This window comes from Fukomys damarensis, unplaced genomic scaffold, assembly GCF_012274545.1.
Source record: "Fukomys damarensis isolate Sample0158 unplaced genomic scaffold, DMR_v1.0_HiC HiC_scaffold_19, whole genome shotgun sequence".
In the NCBI taxonomy this organism is placed as follows: Eukaryota; Metazoa; Chordata; class Mammalia; order Rodentia; family Bathyergidae; genus Fukomys; species Fukomys damarensis.
In genome coordinates this window covers 28,283,504-28,302,218 of record NW_022900931.1, presented here as the reverse complement: position 1 = coordinate 28,302,218, position 18,715 = coordinate 28,283,504, and the positions used below count along the sequence as shown (strand labels likewise).

Genomic DNA, 18,715 nt, shown 5'->3' with positions numbered 1-18,715 from the left:
TGAAAAATTCATTAATACTTACATAAAATTCAAAGATGAATAACAATAATAAGCAGGACCTCAGAGGCCAGCAGGGCACCACCATGAATGCCAAAAGGAAAGAGAGAATATGGTAGAGAGAATATTTGAAGAAATAATGATGAAAATCTCTCCAAAACTGGTGAGAGTATTAATCCAGCCGCCCAAGAAGCTCAACACACCCCAAGTGGGAAAAACTCAGAAGAGATCCACAGATGGAAACATCAGAACCAAACTTCTGAAAGCCAAGCACAAGAAAAAAGCAATCCCTCACATACATGGGACTCCCAGTAAGACTAACAGTTAATTTCACGTCAGAAATCAGGGAGGCCAGAAACATTGGGATGTATCGTCAAAATGCTGGAAATAGAAGTCAACCAAAAGACTATAGCTAGCAAAAAACCCCTTGAGAAGTGCAAGATAAATTAAGATGTTCCCAGATATATAAAAACTGAGAGCATTTATCTATAGCAGGTCTGCCCTTCTTGTGGATTTTATCTAGGTGTCCTCTCAAAGCATCATGTGCTCACAGGTGGAACTTTTCGGAGGTGGTTGGATCATGGGCACATGATATTGAGATTAAGGGTGTGTGTTACTGAATTAGTCCACGGATTGACTTATAGCTCTAGGTGTGGATAATGAGAAGCCCCATCCTGGGTGTGTATGCGTGTGTGCGGTGGGGTGGGGAGTGGTACTGCCCAAAAGGCTTGCAGCCTGGATGGGATGAAAGGGAAAGGGAGGCTTCTCTGCAATGTCTCTCTGTCAGAGGTGTCTCTGCAATGCCACTCGCCTTGGAGCCAGTTGACTGTGGCCTGAAATCTCTACAAACTGTGAGCTAAAACAAACCTTTCCTCCTTAAACTTGTGGATATCAGGTATCGTGTCTCAGTGACGAGAAAGGTAACTGTGACAGCCCTGAAAGAAATACTAAAGAGAGCCAGTCCTTCGGGTTAAGATGAAAAGCTAAAAGGCAGTAATCCATGTCGACATGCAGACATAAAGAGCAATGGCAAAAGAATTGTGTGGGGAAGCATACAAGATAAAACTCCTTTGTTCTCTGTGGTTAAAAGACAACTGCATAAAAGTGCATAAAACAGTAATTAGGCTCAGAATGTGTGAAGATGTAATTTGTGACAATAACAACGTAAGGGAGAATGAAACCATACAGGAACAACATTTTTGTATATTATTGAAAATAAGTTGGTATTAATCCAAACAGACTGTTAGTAAATTGAGATATTAATGGTGATCCTCAGAGAAACCACCAAGAAAACAGGCAAAACATGTTCAGTAAGTAAAATAAGAGAATTAAAATGGTTCATTAGAGATATCTAGTTAATACAAAAGAAGACAGTAGTGTAAGAATAGAGGAATAAGTATGATGTATAGAAAATAAACAGCCAAAGAGCAGACATAAATCCTGCTTTATTATTGCATTAGATGCAAACAAATTAAACTTTCCAATTAAAAGAAAAATTTGAAAAACAAGTTTTAAAAATTATCTAACTATATGCTGTCTATAACAGACTCAATTTAGATTCAAAGACACAAATAGATCGGAACTAAAAGAACAAAAGATATACTATGCAAACAACAACAAAACAACAAAAGTGGCTATGGTAATAGAAGACAGAATGAGCTTTAAACTAAAGTTGTTCCTACAGACAAAGGAGGACACTTCATAATGACAGAAGGCCAAGACATCCCAAAGACTGCACAGTTACAAGCATGTTTCAGTGTAGCAAGAGTCCCTAAATGTATGAAGCAAACCAAGGTCTCTGACAGAGGAGAGGAGACAAATATGTGACTTCCATGACCATTCCAGAGTGCAATACTTGACTCCCTGGACTTGTTCACCTGGGTTAGCTCTGCCTCCCTCAGGGTCTTTGTCCACACATGGCACAGCCCTGGGACCACACATGCAGAGCCTCTGCTGAGCTTAGTTGGACACCCTTCCCAACAGTGGCCTCTTGGGATAGGAGCACAGGCTCCAGCCACTTGTTTCTGATGGAGCACACAGGTATTCTTGAGTGGACCCGGGGAGAGCAGGGAGCCTAAGACCAAAGAAAAGGACAAGAATGCCAGACAGGAGAGGGACAGCCAGGGTCACGGGGCACAGAAGACCCTAACAAGACTGCAGAAAAACACATGTGAAATGTAAGCCGAGCCCTGGGTGCTGGTTTGGTGCTGCAGATCTAGAACTGGCAACGTAGGGCCGAAGGCTGCAGCAGAACCCCAAAGGGCATAAGGAGCCACGCGGGGGAGCAGGGGCAAGATTGTTGGCCCCCCACAGGTAGCTAGCCGGTTGGGCTCTGGTCTGAGCTGCTGTGTATGTCCTGGTCAAGGCGGGGAGTGGGCCAGGGCTGAAATCAGGCAATAGGTTCTGCCAGGATATGGTCCCTGCAGGAGAGTCAGGAAGGCTGGAAACCAGGGAACAAAGGGCACCATCAGATCTGAGCTTAGAACCTCGCTGATGGGCCAGGCAGAGATGCTCAAGAGAGGCATCCCAGTTCAGGTAGAGGCTTGCTAAATGCTAGTTGGCTTCCAACCTAAAACCAAGGAAAGGCAAGTAGACTGGGCAGCGACTCAGTGCTGACCGAAAAATAGACCCTGCTTATCAGCACCATGAGGTCTGGGGCCCTGCTCTGGGCACTTTACATCCCTTCCCTCCTTAAGCAGTTGGGAGGTCCCAGAGGTAGACAGTGATGCCCAGTCTATGGGTGAATGTATAGCTTGCTAAGGTGACAGGGTCTAGATTACCACAGCAGTGCAAATGGAACAGAGCCAGAAGGTTGTTCTGGGCATTCTGCCAGCCACTGGGCCAGGTGACCTCCAGGGTAGCTCTGATCCACCTGGTGGCTTAAGTGAACCCAAAGGAGGGGAAGGAGGAGCTGGGGAAGAAGAGCCTCTCAGAGCATCCCTGAAGCCCCCATTCTCCAGTCTCCTACAGTGAGCAGAAGGGGAAGCAGAGTCCTCCTGGAGGCCTGACCTGAACACTTCCTGCAGTCTCCCGCGTGGGTGGAGGGCCTCCTACCCCTCCTTCTCTGCCAGGCCTCTGAAGAGTGGTGGCATTTACCACCCCATGTCAGAAGTCTGGCAGTAGGGTTGTCCCACCCACCTGCAAACCCTTGAAGGCACTTTTTATCAATGGGAAAAATCTGAGGCAGGGACAAGGTATGGGAGACAAAGTCACCTGGGGATTTAGGGACCCCCAGGTGAAGTCTGCTTACCCATGATACCAACCCAATACCAGTTCCTTCTCTGTGTCTGGCCAGCCAGGGAGCTGATCTATTCTCTGACCACCCTGCCTCCCCCTCCCCACACCCTGCCTGCCACAGCCTCTGAGGCCATCACATTGCCATTCCCTGAGACAGGCGTTTCCTGAAAGCTCTCTCCAGACCTGGACGGCGTCAGTCAGTGAAGGAAGACGAATACACCACCACAAGCATCTGAGAAGGAAGCTCCCGAGCATCAGAGCTCACCGCTCACTGTGCTGGTGAGGCAGGGCCTGGGTATGAGCACCTCCAGATCTCCAGACACTCACGCCCCCTGCAAGCATCAGGGAGAGGGAGAGGCTTGGGAAAGGGAGGTGGCTTCTGGCTTGGTGACCCACGGCGGCAACTCTCTGGGGTCTGGAAGGAGTCTGGGAAGGCCCTTGGGACTCCAGCGTGTGGGCTGTCTTCAGCCATCTGCTGAGGGTTGACCCCAGTACGCTTCCTGCCATCTCCCTCAGTGTGCATGACGCTGGGGTCTGGACCACCCACCTTCTGGGGGGCACCTGGGGCTGCAGTCCTGAACTCACATTTGGCAGGGTCTTGTGGTCTCATCCCGTCCGACCTCCTACCCAGGGCAAGAGTGAGTGCACTTGCTGTGCTGATGCCATCCCGGGACCCCTGAGAAGGCCGGTGTCTGAGATACCTCCCAGCAGAAGGACTCTCACAGGGACCCAGGCTGTTCCCTCTGTTCCTCTGCCTGTGACGAAGCAGCAGCTACACTGCGGTCCCTTCTCAAACATCACAAAGTGCAGCTTACAACCACATTAAAGAAAACTCTTACCATCTCAGGAAGGGAGACAGAGTAAGACACAGTCGGCAACTGTAGCTCCCGTGCTGGGCCACATGGCCTACGAGTCAGTCTCTGCCACAGTCACCACGAGTGATTTTCTGGAGCTACACAGCTGCCTCTACCTTACTCACACCCCCGAGAAGGCCGTCCCTCAGCAGCAGATGGCTTCGTCCCTGTTTCTTTTCCATGTCTTAGTCAGAGTTAGGTAGGAAGAAAGCTGACTCCCTGGCTCTCCCTCGGCTCGCCCTGGAGCCAGGGTGGCCACTGGGGCGGGCAGGAAAGGCTGTGGTTCTCTGGCACCACTCCAGAGACCCCGACAGGGAGGCCTGTGGGCTGGGTGAGCATGGGAGCTGCTCTGAGGCTGAGATGGGGAGCAGAGCCCCTTGGCAGAGATTTGCTTCTTTCAACAACTCGGGTCTCTCAGGTCCACGAAGTACATGCCAAGAAGAAATAGTAGAGTCAAAGCAAGAGAAGCATTGCTGGCTTCACCTGAGGGGTCCATCTTTAGCCTCCAGGAAGCAACAAGGTGGCCCCACCCAGTTGCCATGGCAATTGCAGTACAGAGGCTGCTAAGGGCCTGGGGAGAAGGGAGGTGGAGAAGGCATGCAATGGTTTTTCTGGAAAAGCCCATCTGTTTCTTTCCCCCAGGAAACCAAGCTGGAGGAAAAAAGGGACAGGCACTTGGGGTCCAGGAGAGGTTCATGGGAGCAGCACTGCTGGCCCAATGATGTCCCTGCTGGGGGAGGCGAATCGCCAGCTAAGACAGGGTCTGGGCCGGACTCTCAGGCTGTGGTAGGGAGCCCATGTGCAGGGCGAGGTGCCCCACAGCCAGACCTCGGAGGCCTCCTGTCATCCGCAGCAGGACTTCTTCTTAGCGGGGCGGCCCATCTGAATGGTATCCTCCCTCACCGTGTCTTCCTGTTCCTTCAAGAACCTGGCAGAGAGGAAGGACAGTGTCAGTGTGGAGAGGCTGTGAGGCTCTGCAGCCAGCACCCCTGGGGACAGGCCTCCAAGGGTGCAGCGATGTGCTGGGGGGCTCCCCTGGGCAGTGCAGGGCAGGCTAACTGTGTGCAGGGCTTAGTCCCTCCTCCTTAGGTGCTCATAACAGGGCCCCCAGCTGCACCCTGACCTTTGTCCCTTGAGGCCCAGAACTATCACAGCATGCGCTTCTGGCTTTGCCCCTCACCAGCGAGTGGCCGGGACAGACGCGGTGCCTCTGTGTCCCACATCCCGCCTGGTTACTGACACACAGGCTCATGACACGGCTGTTCACGGCTAACTTCACAGCAGGGCTAAGCCACATGCCCAAGGGCTCAGAATAAATGCAGGAGGCGAGGGATTCCAAAGAATGGCAAGTGTTTGACCTGCTTTATGTTTCCATAGCACTTTCAGCACGCGCCTCTCCTCTGGCCTGCACAAGTGCCTGATTGGGCAGCAAAGGCCAGCTCGGTGTTCCTACAGAACCAACAAAGCTGAGTCTGGCAGAAAGAAGGCTGGGCCTTTTCCCTGAGCCTGCTTTCTCTGCTGCACATGATTGTTCTGCTTTCTTGACTATTTGGTTAGACAGGGTCTAAAGGATTGAGTATTTCTGTGGGATCTGTTCCTCCAGCGTTGCAACTGTGGAGAGAGCTGACTGACGCTCTGTCCTAGCCCTGTTCTTCCTGGTTGCTCCCCTCCTTAAGAAGAAGCACACCTGTTCCCAGCTGGCCGCTTACGAATCCCTGCTGAGATCCTACAGTGCTGAGGGACCCCTGAGAGCACCTTTCCCGGGGCTCCTGCAAAAAGGCCACCAGTAAGACTCAGGAGAGGAAGGAGGTGCCTGGAGGGAGCTCATATGTTCTGCTGTGTCAGGACGCTGTCCTGATGGCTGAAATCCCACACAGAGGCCTGGGCCACCACCTGGATTCAGAGTACTGGGGTAGACAGGACGGCAGGCCCAGGGTTCAGTCGGGACAGGGGGCCCCAGTGCATCCAGCAGGCCTACACGGCTGGGCTCAGATCAACCCCTGGCCTGCTGTGTGTGTCTCCTTACCTGGCTAGGTGGAGCAGGGACTCTTTGGTGTTGTGGCCGGAACAGGCACTGCACTCATAGAAGATCAGATTGTTCTCCTGGAATCATAAAACAGGAGCTAGGAGGAGCTGGGGGTGCCCTGTCCACCTCTTCCTGAGCCCTCATCTCCTCTGGAAGACCCTGTAACTCCTCAGCCCTGTCCGCACCCTGGCCCTGGCTGGTTTCTGGCCCCTCAGCTCTCTGCCTGCTGCTCGGTCTGTGAGCATCCCCAGCTGAGTCGTGACCGTAGGGTAGCCCTGTGCAGCTTGACCAACTCACACGGCTCCACTCATTTGCAAAAGTACACACATTCCTTCCAGATTCTTAGGAGCCCTGGGATGCAGGCAGAGATGCAAAGACAGTGCAGGTTATATTCTTCCCAGTTCCCAGATGAGAGCCGAAGCTGGTGCCACACGCAGCTGGCCTGACTGGGTCCTGAACTTACTGGATGGCAGGGCTTGCAGTGTTGAGCTCTGCCCAGGACAATGGGCTCCCTGGGCCCTGGAAGATGCTGTGAGCCTCCAGTCAGACTCTCCTTCATGCCAGTTAATGAGGTGCCGACTGTCTAGGCTGTCAGTGCTGGTGCACAGGACACCTGTGCCTCACCTCTTAGGCTTGAGGCCAAGGCTCTCCATGGTGCACTTATCACTTCCCTTCACAAGTTGCTGCTCCGTGACAGCAGTGCTGATGGCACCAGCTCCTGCTTTGAGATGCTCTTTCATCAAGTAGGGATGGGGCTCAAACAGTGGCTTGCAATCCGGCTGTCCCCATGCACAGCCACAGCCCCGCCACCTCTGCCCCTTCACCTCCTCCTGTGCACACTCCAGTCCAGCCCGCTCTGGCTCAGCCCATTGGAGACTTCCTGGGTGGCTGGGGCAGGAGGGCCCCTGTGGGACACGATGCAGATCCCACCATGGTGAGCTGCGTGACCAACCAAGCGAGTCACTCAGCTACCCTCTCAGCACTTTTCTCATGGATGGAAAGCAGAACCAAAGAAAAGAAGGTGGGACAGTAATGCTAGTGTAGGTCTGTGTTTCCTCGGCTGAATCTGCAGATCGACAGGTCTTCTGGAAGTCAGAACTTTCTGAATTATAGGAAGGCAACACATATATTATATATCATGAATTACACAAGACCTGCAGAGGATCTGCAATGCCCCCATCATGGGACACAGTCACATTTCTTCAGCGTGACACTTGAATGTTTACTCTGAATGTAAAATCACACAGCCTTATGTCAGTTCCGGTCAAATTTTCCTGTCAAATGATGCACACAGCACACGAACCATTCTCCCTTCAGGCATTTGGCCTGAGACTGCAGACACGTAACCAACCACCTGGTGACTCTCCACACAGACGCCTGGTAGGCCTCTTCGTCCTTTGTCCTTGAATCTCACCGTATGCGGGCTTTTCTGGGACTGCTAAGCCCAACTCCCTGATTAAGGTGAATGCAGTGAGAGCTGCCTGAGCACTGATCTTCCCAGTCACACAGCTCCATGCAAAAGAAGGCCTGAGCAAGCTTCATCTTGTTGTCTGGTTTCCACAGAGGCCAACTGGTCTGTTCTTGGCCAGAGGCGGATGCTTCTTTTAACAGCAGCCTTTCCAGTGTCTCCTTCGAGTTTATCTTGAGTTCACACCTGCAAAGCACCATCTTGATAGAAAGAATGATTCTCTAGCACAGTGGCCCTATGGGTAGTGAGTTTCTCATTTTTGAATGTAATCAAATGCAGATATGGGTGGCACAGAGAAGAAGCTAAAATACATAACCTGACTATCTTAGAATAAATGCTCCTGTGTCCCAAGGCACAGAGTTTAGGATAATTCCCCACACCTCCCTGTTCCCAAACAGCACCCTTTTGCGACCTGTGCCTTTCTCCATGCAAGGGAGCCATGCATGAGTTCCCACCCTGACCAGAGAGAAAGAAAGGCCGTGCTTTACCTTGGCAAGCTGCTCCCCCAGGCCCTGGGGAACTTCCCGCTCCTTCTCATTGTCAAGTTTATTGCCCAGCAGAAGAACAGGAACACGGTCTCCCACAGCTTCCTGCATTACAGAAAATCCCCCAGCTGAGAAAGCCTTCACTGGGACATCCCAGAGGGGTGGGCTTGGAGCACAGGCTGCAGTGCTAAGGTCTGGTCTGTGTGTCCTCTGCTGGCACACAGGAGGGACAGCTGCCCTCCAAGAACCTCAGTGTGCCACCCTTCTGCATGGTGCCTCCCGGTCCCCATCTGGGCAAGGAACACTCCCCCATCTGCACTCTCCTCCGTTCTCAGATGGGACTGGTGGTTCCCCAGGTATACTGGGGTGGAGGCAGCCGGAAGTGGGGACAGTGGAAACTGACTGATGGACACTGGATCCTTTTCTACTGCTTCTGGTGCCTCCTGCAGCATTCTCAAGTGACTGTGGAATGAACCAAGGAAAGGAGCGTGGTTTGGAGCTCCTCTGAAGAATGCTAGATCACAAGTGGCTCTCCAGAGCCTCATATGGGCACACAGGCTCCCTGGGCTGGGCCCAGTCTGACTCATGATAGGGAGCTCACTGAGTCCCATACAGGGTGGCAGAGGCCTCCCTGGATGTGGGTACCACAGACTCGTGCCACCGGGGGCTCTCTGGAGACCCAGGAAGCTGCAGCTGCCACCCTTGCTGGGCCAGAGGCCAAGGCTCCCTCATGGCTGTGGTTTTGTCCACTCCTGCACGGCTGGGACCCACCAGCCAGAAGCCTGTGTCCTGCGGTTTCCGCCCCTTCCCCGAAACACGTGCTTCTCCTGGAGGGGAACAGAAGACCCATGGACAGTTGCTAGTCAGTATGCAAACTCACAGTTAAGAAGGTTGTTACTTTGTGAAATATTTAATTAGGGACTTTTAATCATAATTTGGTAACTAGTAGTTATGCACTGTAGCTGAATGTTTTACTAAATAGAAGGGCAGTGGAATAGCAGCAGTTAGTTCACCAATATTTTAGCTACTTTACCTTAGCACTTCAGATGAATGTCTAAAGTCCACCTGACAGGAACACATATTTTAAATTTCAATGCAATGATCTTTAAAATTAAAACCTCAATGTTTCCTTAACCTGTACATTCATTTTTATTGCAGGTCAGTAGTAGAAAAAATTCTCAATTACTAAATGAGAACATTAGGTTTGGAGAACCCAAAAGAACATTCAACAACAAAATCACTAAGGAATGAGGCCCATGAGCATACACGTCCACAATTCCCCAACCTTTTTATCTGGATGCCTATTTCCTATGAACTCTCTGCTACCCAGCATCTTACTAAATAGAACTCTCTCAAAACGTCTTCCATTGCTAAGATGGCAACTACAGCTTTTAAAGATGACTCAAAGCTCCACAAGATCTTATGATGCATTCAGACCTACTGACAATAAATTAAATATCACGCACTGCAGTTAACATAGAAAGCAGGTTAACCCTAAATAGGAAGTGAAAACCCCACTGCTGTGGCTCCCTATTACCAGAGAGTCAGCTAATGGGAGTCTCCCTGTTCTCTGACTCTGCTGGTGACTGGATACTTGTGGGAAGAGTTTTTCACAGAAAAGGAAGAGAAGAGGAGGAAGCAGGGAACTGGGCCAAAGGCTTGCTGTTTAGAGCACATGAGAAAGATATATTTGTACACTGATGTGTGAGAGATGACTAAGGCTTGTGAGATTTCTTGACATGGAAAGTCTGAAAATATGAGCATCAGACTCGAAATTTCAGGACTGAATTTTAACCAGATTTTGTTGTCACTTGGAAGGGGTGATGGCTGTGCCTTCCTCCCTGTGAAGGGGATGGCAGATGCTGAGAGGCCTAAAGGGATGGCTGGGGCTGGCAGTGCAGTCCATTGTCTGGACCCTGGGCCCACAACAGCAGCACTGCCCTTCAGAAAGGGGGCAGCTTTTGCCTTTCTTTTAAAAGCCATCCCTAGACATAAAGTAAAATAGAGCAGGAGAAAGCAAAGCACCCGGTATGAGCTATGATTTCTATTCTTGTGTGGTTCCTCTCTTGCACAACCACCCTTGGCAATTTGCTTCCTCTGTGGGGATGGCCTGCCGTGGATGAAGAATGAGGCCTATTTCCAAAAGGTGGCAGAAATGGAAGAGAACACAGGTAAGGCCAGAGAATGTGTTCCTGTCACAGGAAGTCGGTCATCAGCCCCTGGCCCAAGGTCCACTCTGACACAGGGCAAAGGGATGGGCCAGGTAGGCCTGAGTGTCCTGGTGGTCCCCTCCGACTCTGAAGTCTTGAACAATCTGATGAACTTATCCCTTCCCTTTCCACTACTAGGTATCTCCCACTTGGCACAGGAGGCTCCTGACTGCCCACCAGGTGACACACACGTACCCTGTTCATGCAGTGCTGCAGATGGCACCATGGCCTCTTGCACGCCAGGCAGGTGCTCCAGCACTAAGCCACTCTGCATGCATGGCACTTCCTTTTATAAGTCCAAAGCGTGGCAAACAAGCCTCGGATCCACCCACCCTCTGCTGTTAACACTGGTACAGGTTATTGTCACAGGTGAGAAGCCCAGCGGTGTGACGGACCGGAACGACATGCAGACTCCTCTTAGCAGACGTGGGTGCTGTGGCTCTGAGACTGTGTGTCCATAAGACTCATCCGCTTGCTCTTCTCCAGATCCCTAACTCCTGGACTTACAGGAGGCTTCTAGAGCTGTTTTCTCTCCGGGACCTTTTGACAGAGAACCCTCTCTACACTGTCATCTTAGTTGCCTTTTCATGAACTTTGGCCTGATGGAAGACAAAGTTATTGAAATTCTAAAGATTATCCATCTCTGACTTTAAATAACTAGAGCTGTTAGCTTAGAGCTGGGGATTGGCATTCAGCTCAGGATGTGCAGCTGTTAGGCTGGTTTAGTTGTAGGGTGTGTGTGTGTGTGTGTGTGTGTGTGTGTGTGTGTGTGTGTTTGTGTGTTGTGCGTTAATATCTATTTGCTGAGAGGCATGAAAAAGTACTTAGCTGGGATAGTGCTGCTATTTCTCTGGAGCCAGAACAAAAATTTTCTCAGCACATTAAAACATGCTGTTATGCTAAGAAAAAAATGACTGCAAAATTATATCTTGGGGGTTTCCATATTTATCCACCCCCTGGACTATGACTCAAAACAAGATTTATTTGTGCAGTGTGTTGCAAAGTGCCAGTGCTTCAAGCTCAACTTGGAACGTGGGAAAAAAATCAAGCTGCTATTTTTTGCTCTGTGCTGTACATTGTCACCAAGGACAAAGATCACAGAATGAGATTTAGCTAGCCACACAGGGAAGTGGGGAGTGGCCAGAGCCCCCTGAGCTGCCCAGCTTTGAGACTAAAACAAGAAGGACTAAAAAGAAAGTGAGCACCTGTTTCTCAGCAGGAGATTTCAGCCATGGCCAGGTGGTAGCACAGAAGTGCAGGGCAGTGGCAGAGCCCTGGATTCTAGCTCAGGCCATGTCACTGACCAGTGGTGGGCACCTTGGGACAGGTTACTTCCTCTGTGTGGAGCTCGGTTTCCTCACCTAGTGAAAAGGGTTGGCATAAAATCAATCTCATTGTCCTCCAGGGCAGAGATGATGTCTGTCTGGCTTAACCGCTTCCCTGGTCTGTAGGCCCAATGGTGTGGAGCTATCACAATGACACAAAAGATGGAAACAAGCATGCCAACGTGCAGGACTGCAGGCCTTGGGGCCAACACTCTGCATTGAAGTCTACACAGGCTTGGACCCAGTTCTATTATCTGTACCTGACACAGGGCCCAAAGTCTTCAGATGCCTCGTTTGTGACATGGTCTTAGTGTGGGGCTCCTGGAGCCCAGCCAGTGTCTTCTGCGAAATGGAGTGGCCAGAGCAGCGGTAGGCAATGGAGAGGAGAAGGGGTGGGTGGAGTGCAGAGTTGGCTGGATGACCGACTGCTCTGTTCCTACTGGAGCACAGAGAGTCGGCATGGGTGAGGCTGGGCACAGCTTGGGCCTCTTGTGCAGACCCGCCAGGGGAGCTGGTGATGTAGGGCTGGGTAGCCCAGTCCCAAGGGTAGAGCCCTCCCACTCATCAGGCAGGGCAAGTATGATGCTTTGAGTTTGTCCCCCGAGGGCTGGCCTGGCTCTCAACACGGTGATGTTGATAGATGCAACCTCCACAAGGCGAGGCTGGGGAGGGCCTTGGGTAACTGGGTACTTCCTTTGGAAGGAATTAAGGTGGTTCTCCTGGGACCCTGCTTATTTTGGGGAGAGTAGGCCAGCCCCTCCCCATCCCTGTGGCTTCCGCTTTGGCACTGTGATCTCTTCCTCACACGCACTTCTTCCATGTGGGATCCACCATGCTGTGCCACAGCCAACAGAGCTCCCGTGCCCTTGATTCTCTTTCACTGTAGTGAAGTTAACTTTCCTCTGTAAGTAGCATTCCTCATACCATATATTTGGTCACAGTAACGAACAACAAACACTGCAGGAATCCTCTTGCATGGAATGACCTTGGTTCCCTTTGAGCTGGAAGGACCTGAAGGGTCCCCTCATTCACATACTTCTGCTCTATCCAGGGCCCCCTGAGAGAGTCCAATGCCAGAAGGAGTCTTCCAGTGTCCGCTCCACTAACTCCAAGTTTGATTAGCCGAGGTTCAACGGCCAGGAAATGGCTGAGTTGGCATGGCAAGAACTTCCCTCCCAGGGAACTTCTCTGCCTCCCCAGCATCTGTCGTCCCCCGCACCATAACCTCATTCAAGAGTCTTTCCCGTGTACGGCAATTTCAGCCCTTTTTTCTTGTGCTGCTTTTCAGGTTGAGGAAGAAAGGGGCACTGAGAACAGCTGGCCACCATTTGGTTAATAATAAGGCTTCAGAACCATGAAGACTATTATTAAAGCTTGCTTTTTATCCTCCTTCCTAGGCAAGGGATTTGGTAAAGCGCTCAGAGCTCTTTGGAAAAATAAAGTGCTCCACACATATAAAGTGCTTATTATTTTCAGTTCCCCTCAAATCAAATTAGATGTCAAGTTTTAATCTATCACCTGACACCTGTGATTGCTGGTTGCCAAGGCAGAATGACTTTGTTCTTCAGGAATCAGGAGAATAATTGCATTGCTGATGCTGCTGTCCCACACCTCAACACAGACCGCACCACCTGATGCAGCCTCCTGCACTTGTGCCAGAAACCCCATGCCACCAAGTGGAATTCAACTCCCAACCCATCCACTGGGTCCCCTGGAGCACCTGGTGAGTGCTGGGCATGAGGGGCAAGCTCAGCAAGTTTCTGGCAAAGGGCCATGGATGTCTTCGAGAATGACTTAGAGCCTTGTTACTCACAGGATGGTCCTTGGATGAGTTGCGCCCGTCTCCCCTGAGAATTTGTTAAAATTGCTAAGCCTCGGCCCCCAGCCCAGATCTGTTGAATCCATCCACATTTAAACAAAGCTCCAGAAGACTCCAAGGTATATTGAAAAGCCCTTGTTTGGGCTGGGAACTATGGTGGCTAAGAATCAAAAACACCTGAGGAAATTTAACTTTTTCTTCTAGGCCCTGAATCTTCTAATTGAGAGAGAGGGTATAACTGGTATCAGTTTTACTCGGGAGATTCTCATATTTATCCAAGGTCAGAATGACTGTTTGAGAGTTTATACCCTTTGCTAAAATTTTTTGAAAAGAACAACTCAAACTACAAATTATCTACCCCTACTGTTTTTATTGAAATATGAAGTGTCCCCCAAAGTCCCCAATTGATCCCTAGTGCAGCAATCTTCAGAGGTGGGCACACAGAAGGGATTAAATGATGGCACTAACCTCATGATGAGTTCATAGCCAAATGGGCTGTTAGAACTGGGATCTCATCTTATTAAAAAGCTTCTGCACTGCAAAAGAAACCATCAACAGTACTAAAAGACAGCCTACAATGCGGGAAAAAATTTTACCAGCTGCTCCTCAGACAAAGGACTATTATCTAGAATATATAAGGAACTCAAAAAGACCAGCCCCCGCCAAATATAAAGACCTGATTCAAAAATGGGCATCTGATATGAACAGACATTTCTCAGACAGGTAAAAGCAGCAAGTAAATATATGAAAAAATGTTCCACATCACTGGTCATTCAAGAGATGAAGGTAAAAACAACAATGAGATTCCACCTCACCCCACAAAGAATGGCTGCTATCAAGAAATCAAACAATAACAAATGTTGGCAGGGTTGTGGGGAGAAAGGAACCCTTCTCCATTGTTGGTGGGAGTGCAGACTGGTGCAACCACTATGGAAATCAATATGGAGATACCTCAAAGAGCTGGGGTTAGAGGTTCCATTTGACTCAGCCATCCCTCTGCTGGGTATCTTTCCAAAATAATTAAAAGAATCATATCACAGTGATATATGCACACCTATGTTTATAGTAGCACCGTTTGTAATAGTCAAAACTTAGCAACAGCCCATTTGCCCATCAGTTGGAGACTGCATAAAGAAGATGTAGTTCTTCTATAAAATGGAATACTACTCAGCCATAAAGAATGAGAAATCAGAGTCATTCATAGGAAAATGGATACATATTGAGAATATACTCCTTAGTGAAATAAATAAGTCACACATGTGTAAATACCAAATAGATTCTCTGATATAAAAAACTATAATGATACATAAGATGCTAATGACACAATTGACAATGTGAAATAGGAAGAAAAGGGCTAAAGGTGTAGGGAAAGTGGAAAGGGTAGGGAAAAGGTAATAAGAGAAAGGAAAAAATATGAGAAAATGAGAAAATGGAAATGAAGTGTTTGTAAATGGGGAGGGGAGGAGGGGGCGAAGGGAGGGCAGGGACAAGAGGGAAAAAATGAGAACCAAGACCTGTCATGTAAAGGTACAAGATCCCAGTGATGAATGTAACTGCACTCTATACCTAAAATGTACCAGTAAACTCAGGAACAAATGGGCTGTTAGGAGGAAATAGGTCACTGAGGCTGTGAAGGGTCTCTCCTGTTCCCAGCCTTCCCCTCTCTCTGGCTCCTCCTGCTCTCTCTGCTTCCTGGCTGCCGTGGGTTGAGCAGCTGTCCTCTGCAACACCCTTCCACCAGGAGGTTCTGCTGTGGAGCCAGCCTCCCATAGACGAAACCTCCAGAATCATGCACCTTTAAGTTGTGTTTGCTGGGTACTGGGTTCCAGTCATGAAAAGCTAATACACAGATTACTCTGACGGAGCCATGTGTGGATTGACCCCTCCAGGTGCTCCAAGGCTTCCGTGGGCATCTTTCCAAGCACATGCTGATGGTGCTGTCAGTCCCATTCCAAGAAGGCACAGGCAGATATCCAATGCTCAGTAACAGTTGTCTATAGTGCTTGGACTTATACTCCAAGCTGTAGTGAAACCTCCTGAGATTTCTTCACCTGTACCATCAAATCCAATTTAATGCTCTATCTCTCTTGATCACAGGTCCTCTATGCAAGCAGGAGACCTAAAAACTACCCCTAATGATAGCAGAGAGCACAGTTCTACAGATTTTTTCCATCTACCTCCATTACTTCTGGAAAGCCTTGACCCAGTTCCAATATATATCCCATTGTAGAATGGCAAACCATTAAATGTCTGTGGCTAGGAAAAGAATGGGTGGCCTTGGAGAAGTTATGGCCTCAATTTCTTCATTTTGGATGAAATTTGTGTGCTAGATTGTACTAAATGGGTGATTTTCACAAGGAAAGCCTTTTGCCTAGTAAAACTGTAGCTGTACCCTCAATATGCACAACTGAAAGAAGCCAAGCAGAGCTAATGAAAGAGGGATGAGCACCTAGAACTGAGGTCATTAGACTTTCCCTGCCCCACTTTTAGGGAATATATACCTGCTTTCCAGGGCTCCAGGGATAATAGCATGAAGAGTATGGGCCAAGGGATCCCCAACGCCTCTCCTGGTGCTGCCAACAAGAAGAAAGTAAAAGAAAACCAGGAGGGCGAGGAGGAATGGATGACAGAGAAGGGAAAGAAAATTATGTCATAAATTGCAAAGCATAAAGAGGAATTTCCACATTTATCCATACCATTTGCTACTCTTATGAGTCTTGTGCATAGATAATTTACTATATTTCAAAACTTAAAGTTTTGGAGTTGTAAGGGTTTTACACACAGTAAATTTGAGAAGTGCTTTGCATTAAGTAAATTTCTGAGTAACCCTTAAATTTGGTTTCCAAAGTTCCAGTCAAGATGGTGGAGTGGTGAGCAGCAGAGAATCGGCCATTCTGAGATTTGGTGTCCAAACGCTGGAATACAGCAGTGTCAGGAAGAGAAGGAAAGAAGTGGGCCCCTGGGACCGGGAAAGGGTCTGAAGTGAGAACTGAAGCCTAGAGGGAGAGTGAAGAGAGAGGCCTCAATGCAGAAGGAGATGGCGAGCTGCGATTTCTCTCTGGGCTGTGACTCACACGGTGTGGGAGGGGCATCTTGAACCTGCAGATGCAGTGACTACTAGCGACTCCAGAGGCCTCCATGGAGAAACGCACCAGTGGAACAGAGCAGTGGCTGGTGAGTCAGGCAGGCTCAGACATTCCCAGTAAAGTGTCAGTAGCCATCTTGGAGGTCCCAGTGGGGCTCAGAACTCAGAGCAACCGGCTGACAGCTCCAGCTAGTGACTCTCAGTGTCAGAGTGAGGCTGCCAAGTGGCAAGAGGCCAAGGAGCCAAGTTCAGGCCATCAGGAAACACGGGGTGATACAGACTGAACAAACTGGGTTCCAGTCTCACAGCCAGAAACCAGCCTGAACTTCAGTGGAACTAAAGGTGTAGGCTGGCTGGGATTATCCACTACCACATGTAAAGCTACAGCTGGTTTGCTGGGATTAATCAACACGTATCTGGACTCTGCCCACTTTGTCTACCAGTGACAGCAGTGACAGCAGAGACACACTTTTCTTTTTGTTTTGTTCTTTTCTTGTTTGTTCTTATTTTTGTATAAGTGGGAAAAAGGTTTCTAGTTTTTAAGTTGCTGTTCTGTTGTTGTTTTTAAGTTGTTTGTTCTTGTTTTTATTTCTTCCTTCTTTCTCTCTTGTCTTCTTCCCCAGTTTCTCAAAAGTTTACATAATCTTCCTCCAGTCTTGCTTCTAAGTTCTTCCTCCTCTTTTATTTCTCCATTTTTCCTCCTAACCGCTTTAAAATTTTCTTCCATGAGGGTAAAATTGCCATACGTGAGGGCTTATTTACTGTATACACGTTTCTGGTTTGCTTTAGAATTTGTTATGTAACTATAAATCTAGTTCAAGAAAGTAGACAGTTTCTACAATTAAACAGTAATGCTAAAACAATATACCAGAACTTATGGAACACAATGAAAGAAGTCCTATGAGGGAAATTTATAGCAATGAATTCCCACATCAGAAAAAGAGTGAGCTTTTTCAACCTAATGTTGAATCTCAAGCTTCTAGAAAAAGAATAGCAGTGAAGCCCAAAGCTTGTACCAGGGGCTATAAAGATCAGAATAGAAATTAATGTAAAAACCTAAAACTAGAGGTCCATTTGACCCAGTTATTCTCATTCTTGGTATCTTCCCAAAAGAATTAACAGCATCATATCACAGTGATATATCACACCCATGTTTATAGCGGCACAGTTTATGCCCATCAACTGATGAATGGATAAAGAAGATGTGGATGTGTGTTTTTTTTTTAATACAATGGAGTACTACCCTGCCCCAGAGAAGGATAAGCTTGAGACATTTCTAACTAAATGGATGCATCTTGAGACCACACTCTTAAGTGAAATAAATAGGACACACACGTTCAAATATCACATGGTTTCTCTGGTGTGGGAAATCGAAAGTGTAAATAAGGACAAAATGCACAATTGATACTGGGAAATGGGAAGAAAATATCCAATTGAGATGAGGAATAAGGGAGAGGGGAGGGGAAAAGGAAAGGAGGGACAAGGAAAAAATCAGGGAAAATGGAAACAGCTTCGGTACAGAGAGAGAGGAAGAGAGCAAGGTAGGGGAATAGGCAAAAAAAGCAGCAGCAAGATATATATAGGTACAAATTTGCTATGTTGGATGTTATCATTATGTATATCTGAAATGTACCAATAAAAAAAAAAGTAAAGAGATTACTTACAAGTGCAGCATCATAGGAACTGAGAAAGACCAGGTTATATGAGACAGCCAACTTCTGTCCGTAGAATAGAATGGCAGTGACCATTGCAGAGGAAGTAGCACAAGATTTAATGAAAAAAACATATGTAAACCGTAAAGTGCTACTGGGCATAAAGCACACTTTTTGCTTCTTTACTGGGATTGAGCCTCACCCCCCGAGCTACAGTGCCTGCTCTGCGCCACTCACGCTGCCTCCCCTCTGCGAGGGCTCTGCGCTGCTCCTTACGGGAGCCTCCCTACCCTGGCTCTCCTCACCCTGCTTCTTACAAGTCTCAATTGGGGATTTAAAGGAGCATACTGCTTTCAAGTGCCATTCGAGAGGAATCTGGGCAGAACCCTTGACTTCAGATAACCCACGGGAAAGGTCTTGCTTCACAAAGCATTTGTGCTCACCGAATCCCAGAACCCAGCATTCGTCCCTGCTGGGACCGAGCGCCTTTGTTTTCTTTCCAGGACACAGCACCCACAGAGCAGTAATGAAACATGCCCATCTCGACCATGATTAAA

At 48.6% G+C, this 18,715-nt stretch overlaps 1 protein-coding gene across 1 annotated transcript in view; it reads right to left on the bottom strand.

Annotated features, from left to right (window-relative positions):
* Positions 1-1,564: 1,564 nt before the first annotated feature.
* Cracr2a (calcium release activated channel regulator 2A) overlaps positions 1,565-18,715 on the bottom strand; it is an 88,673-nt gene continuing 71,522 nt past the window's right edge. The window contains exons 16-18 of the mRNA XM_010611579.1: positions 8,071-8,172; positions 6,115-6,191; positions 1,565-5,016 (exon numbers count right to left, since the gene is read on the bottom strand). Of these exons, the coding sequence (XP_010609881.1) occupies positions 4,932-5,016; positions 6,115-6,191; positions 8,071-8,172 (264 nt within the window). The 3' untranslated portion in view covers positions 1,565-4,931. The remainder of the gene's footprint in view (positions 5,017-6,114; positions 6,192-8,070; positions 8,173-18,715) is intronic.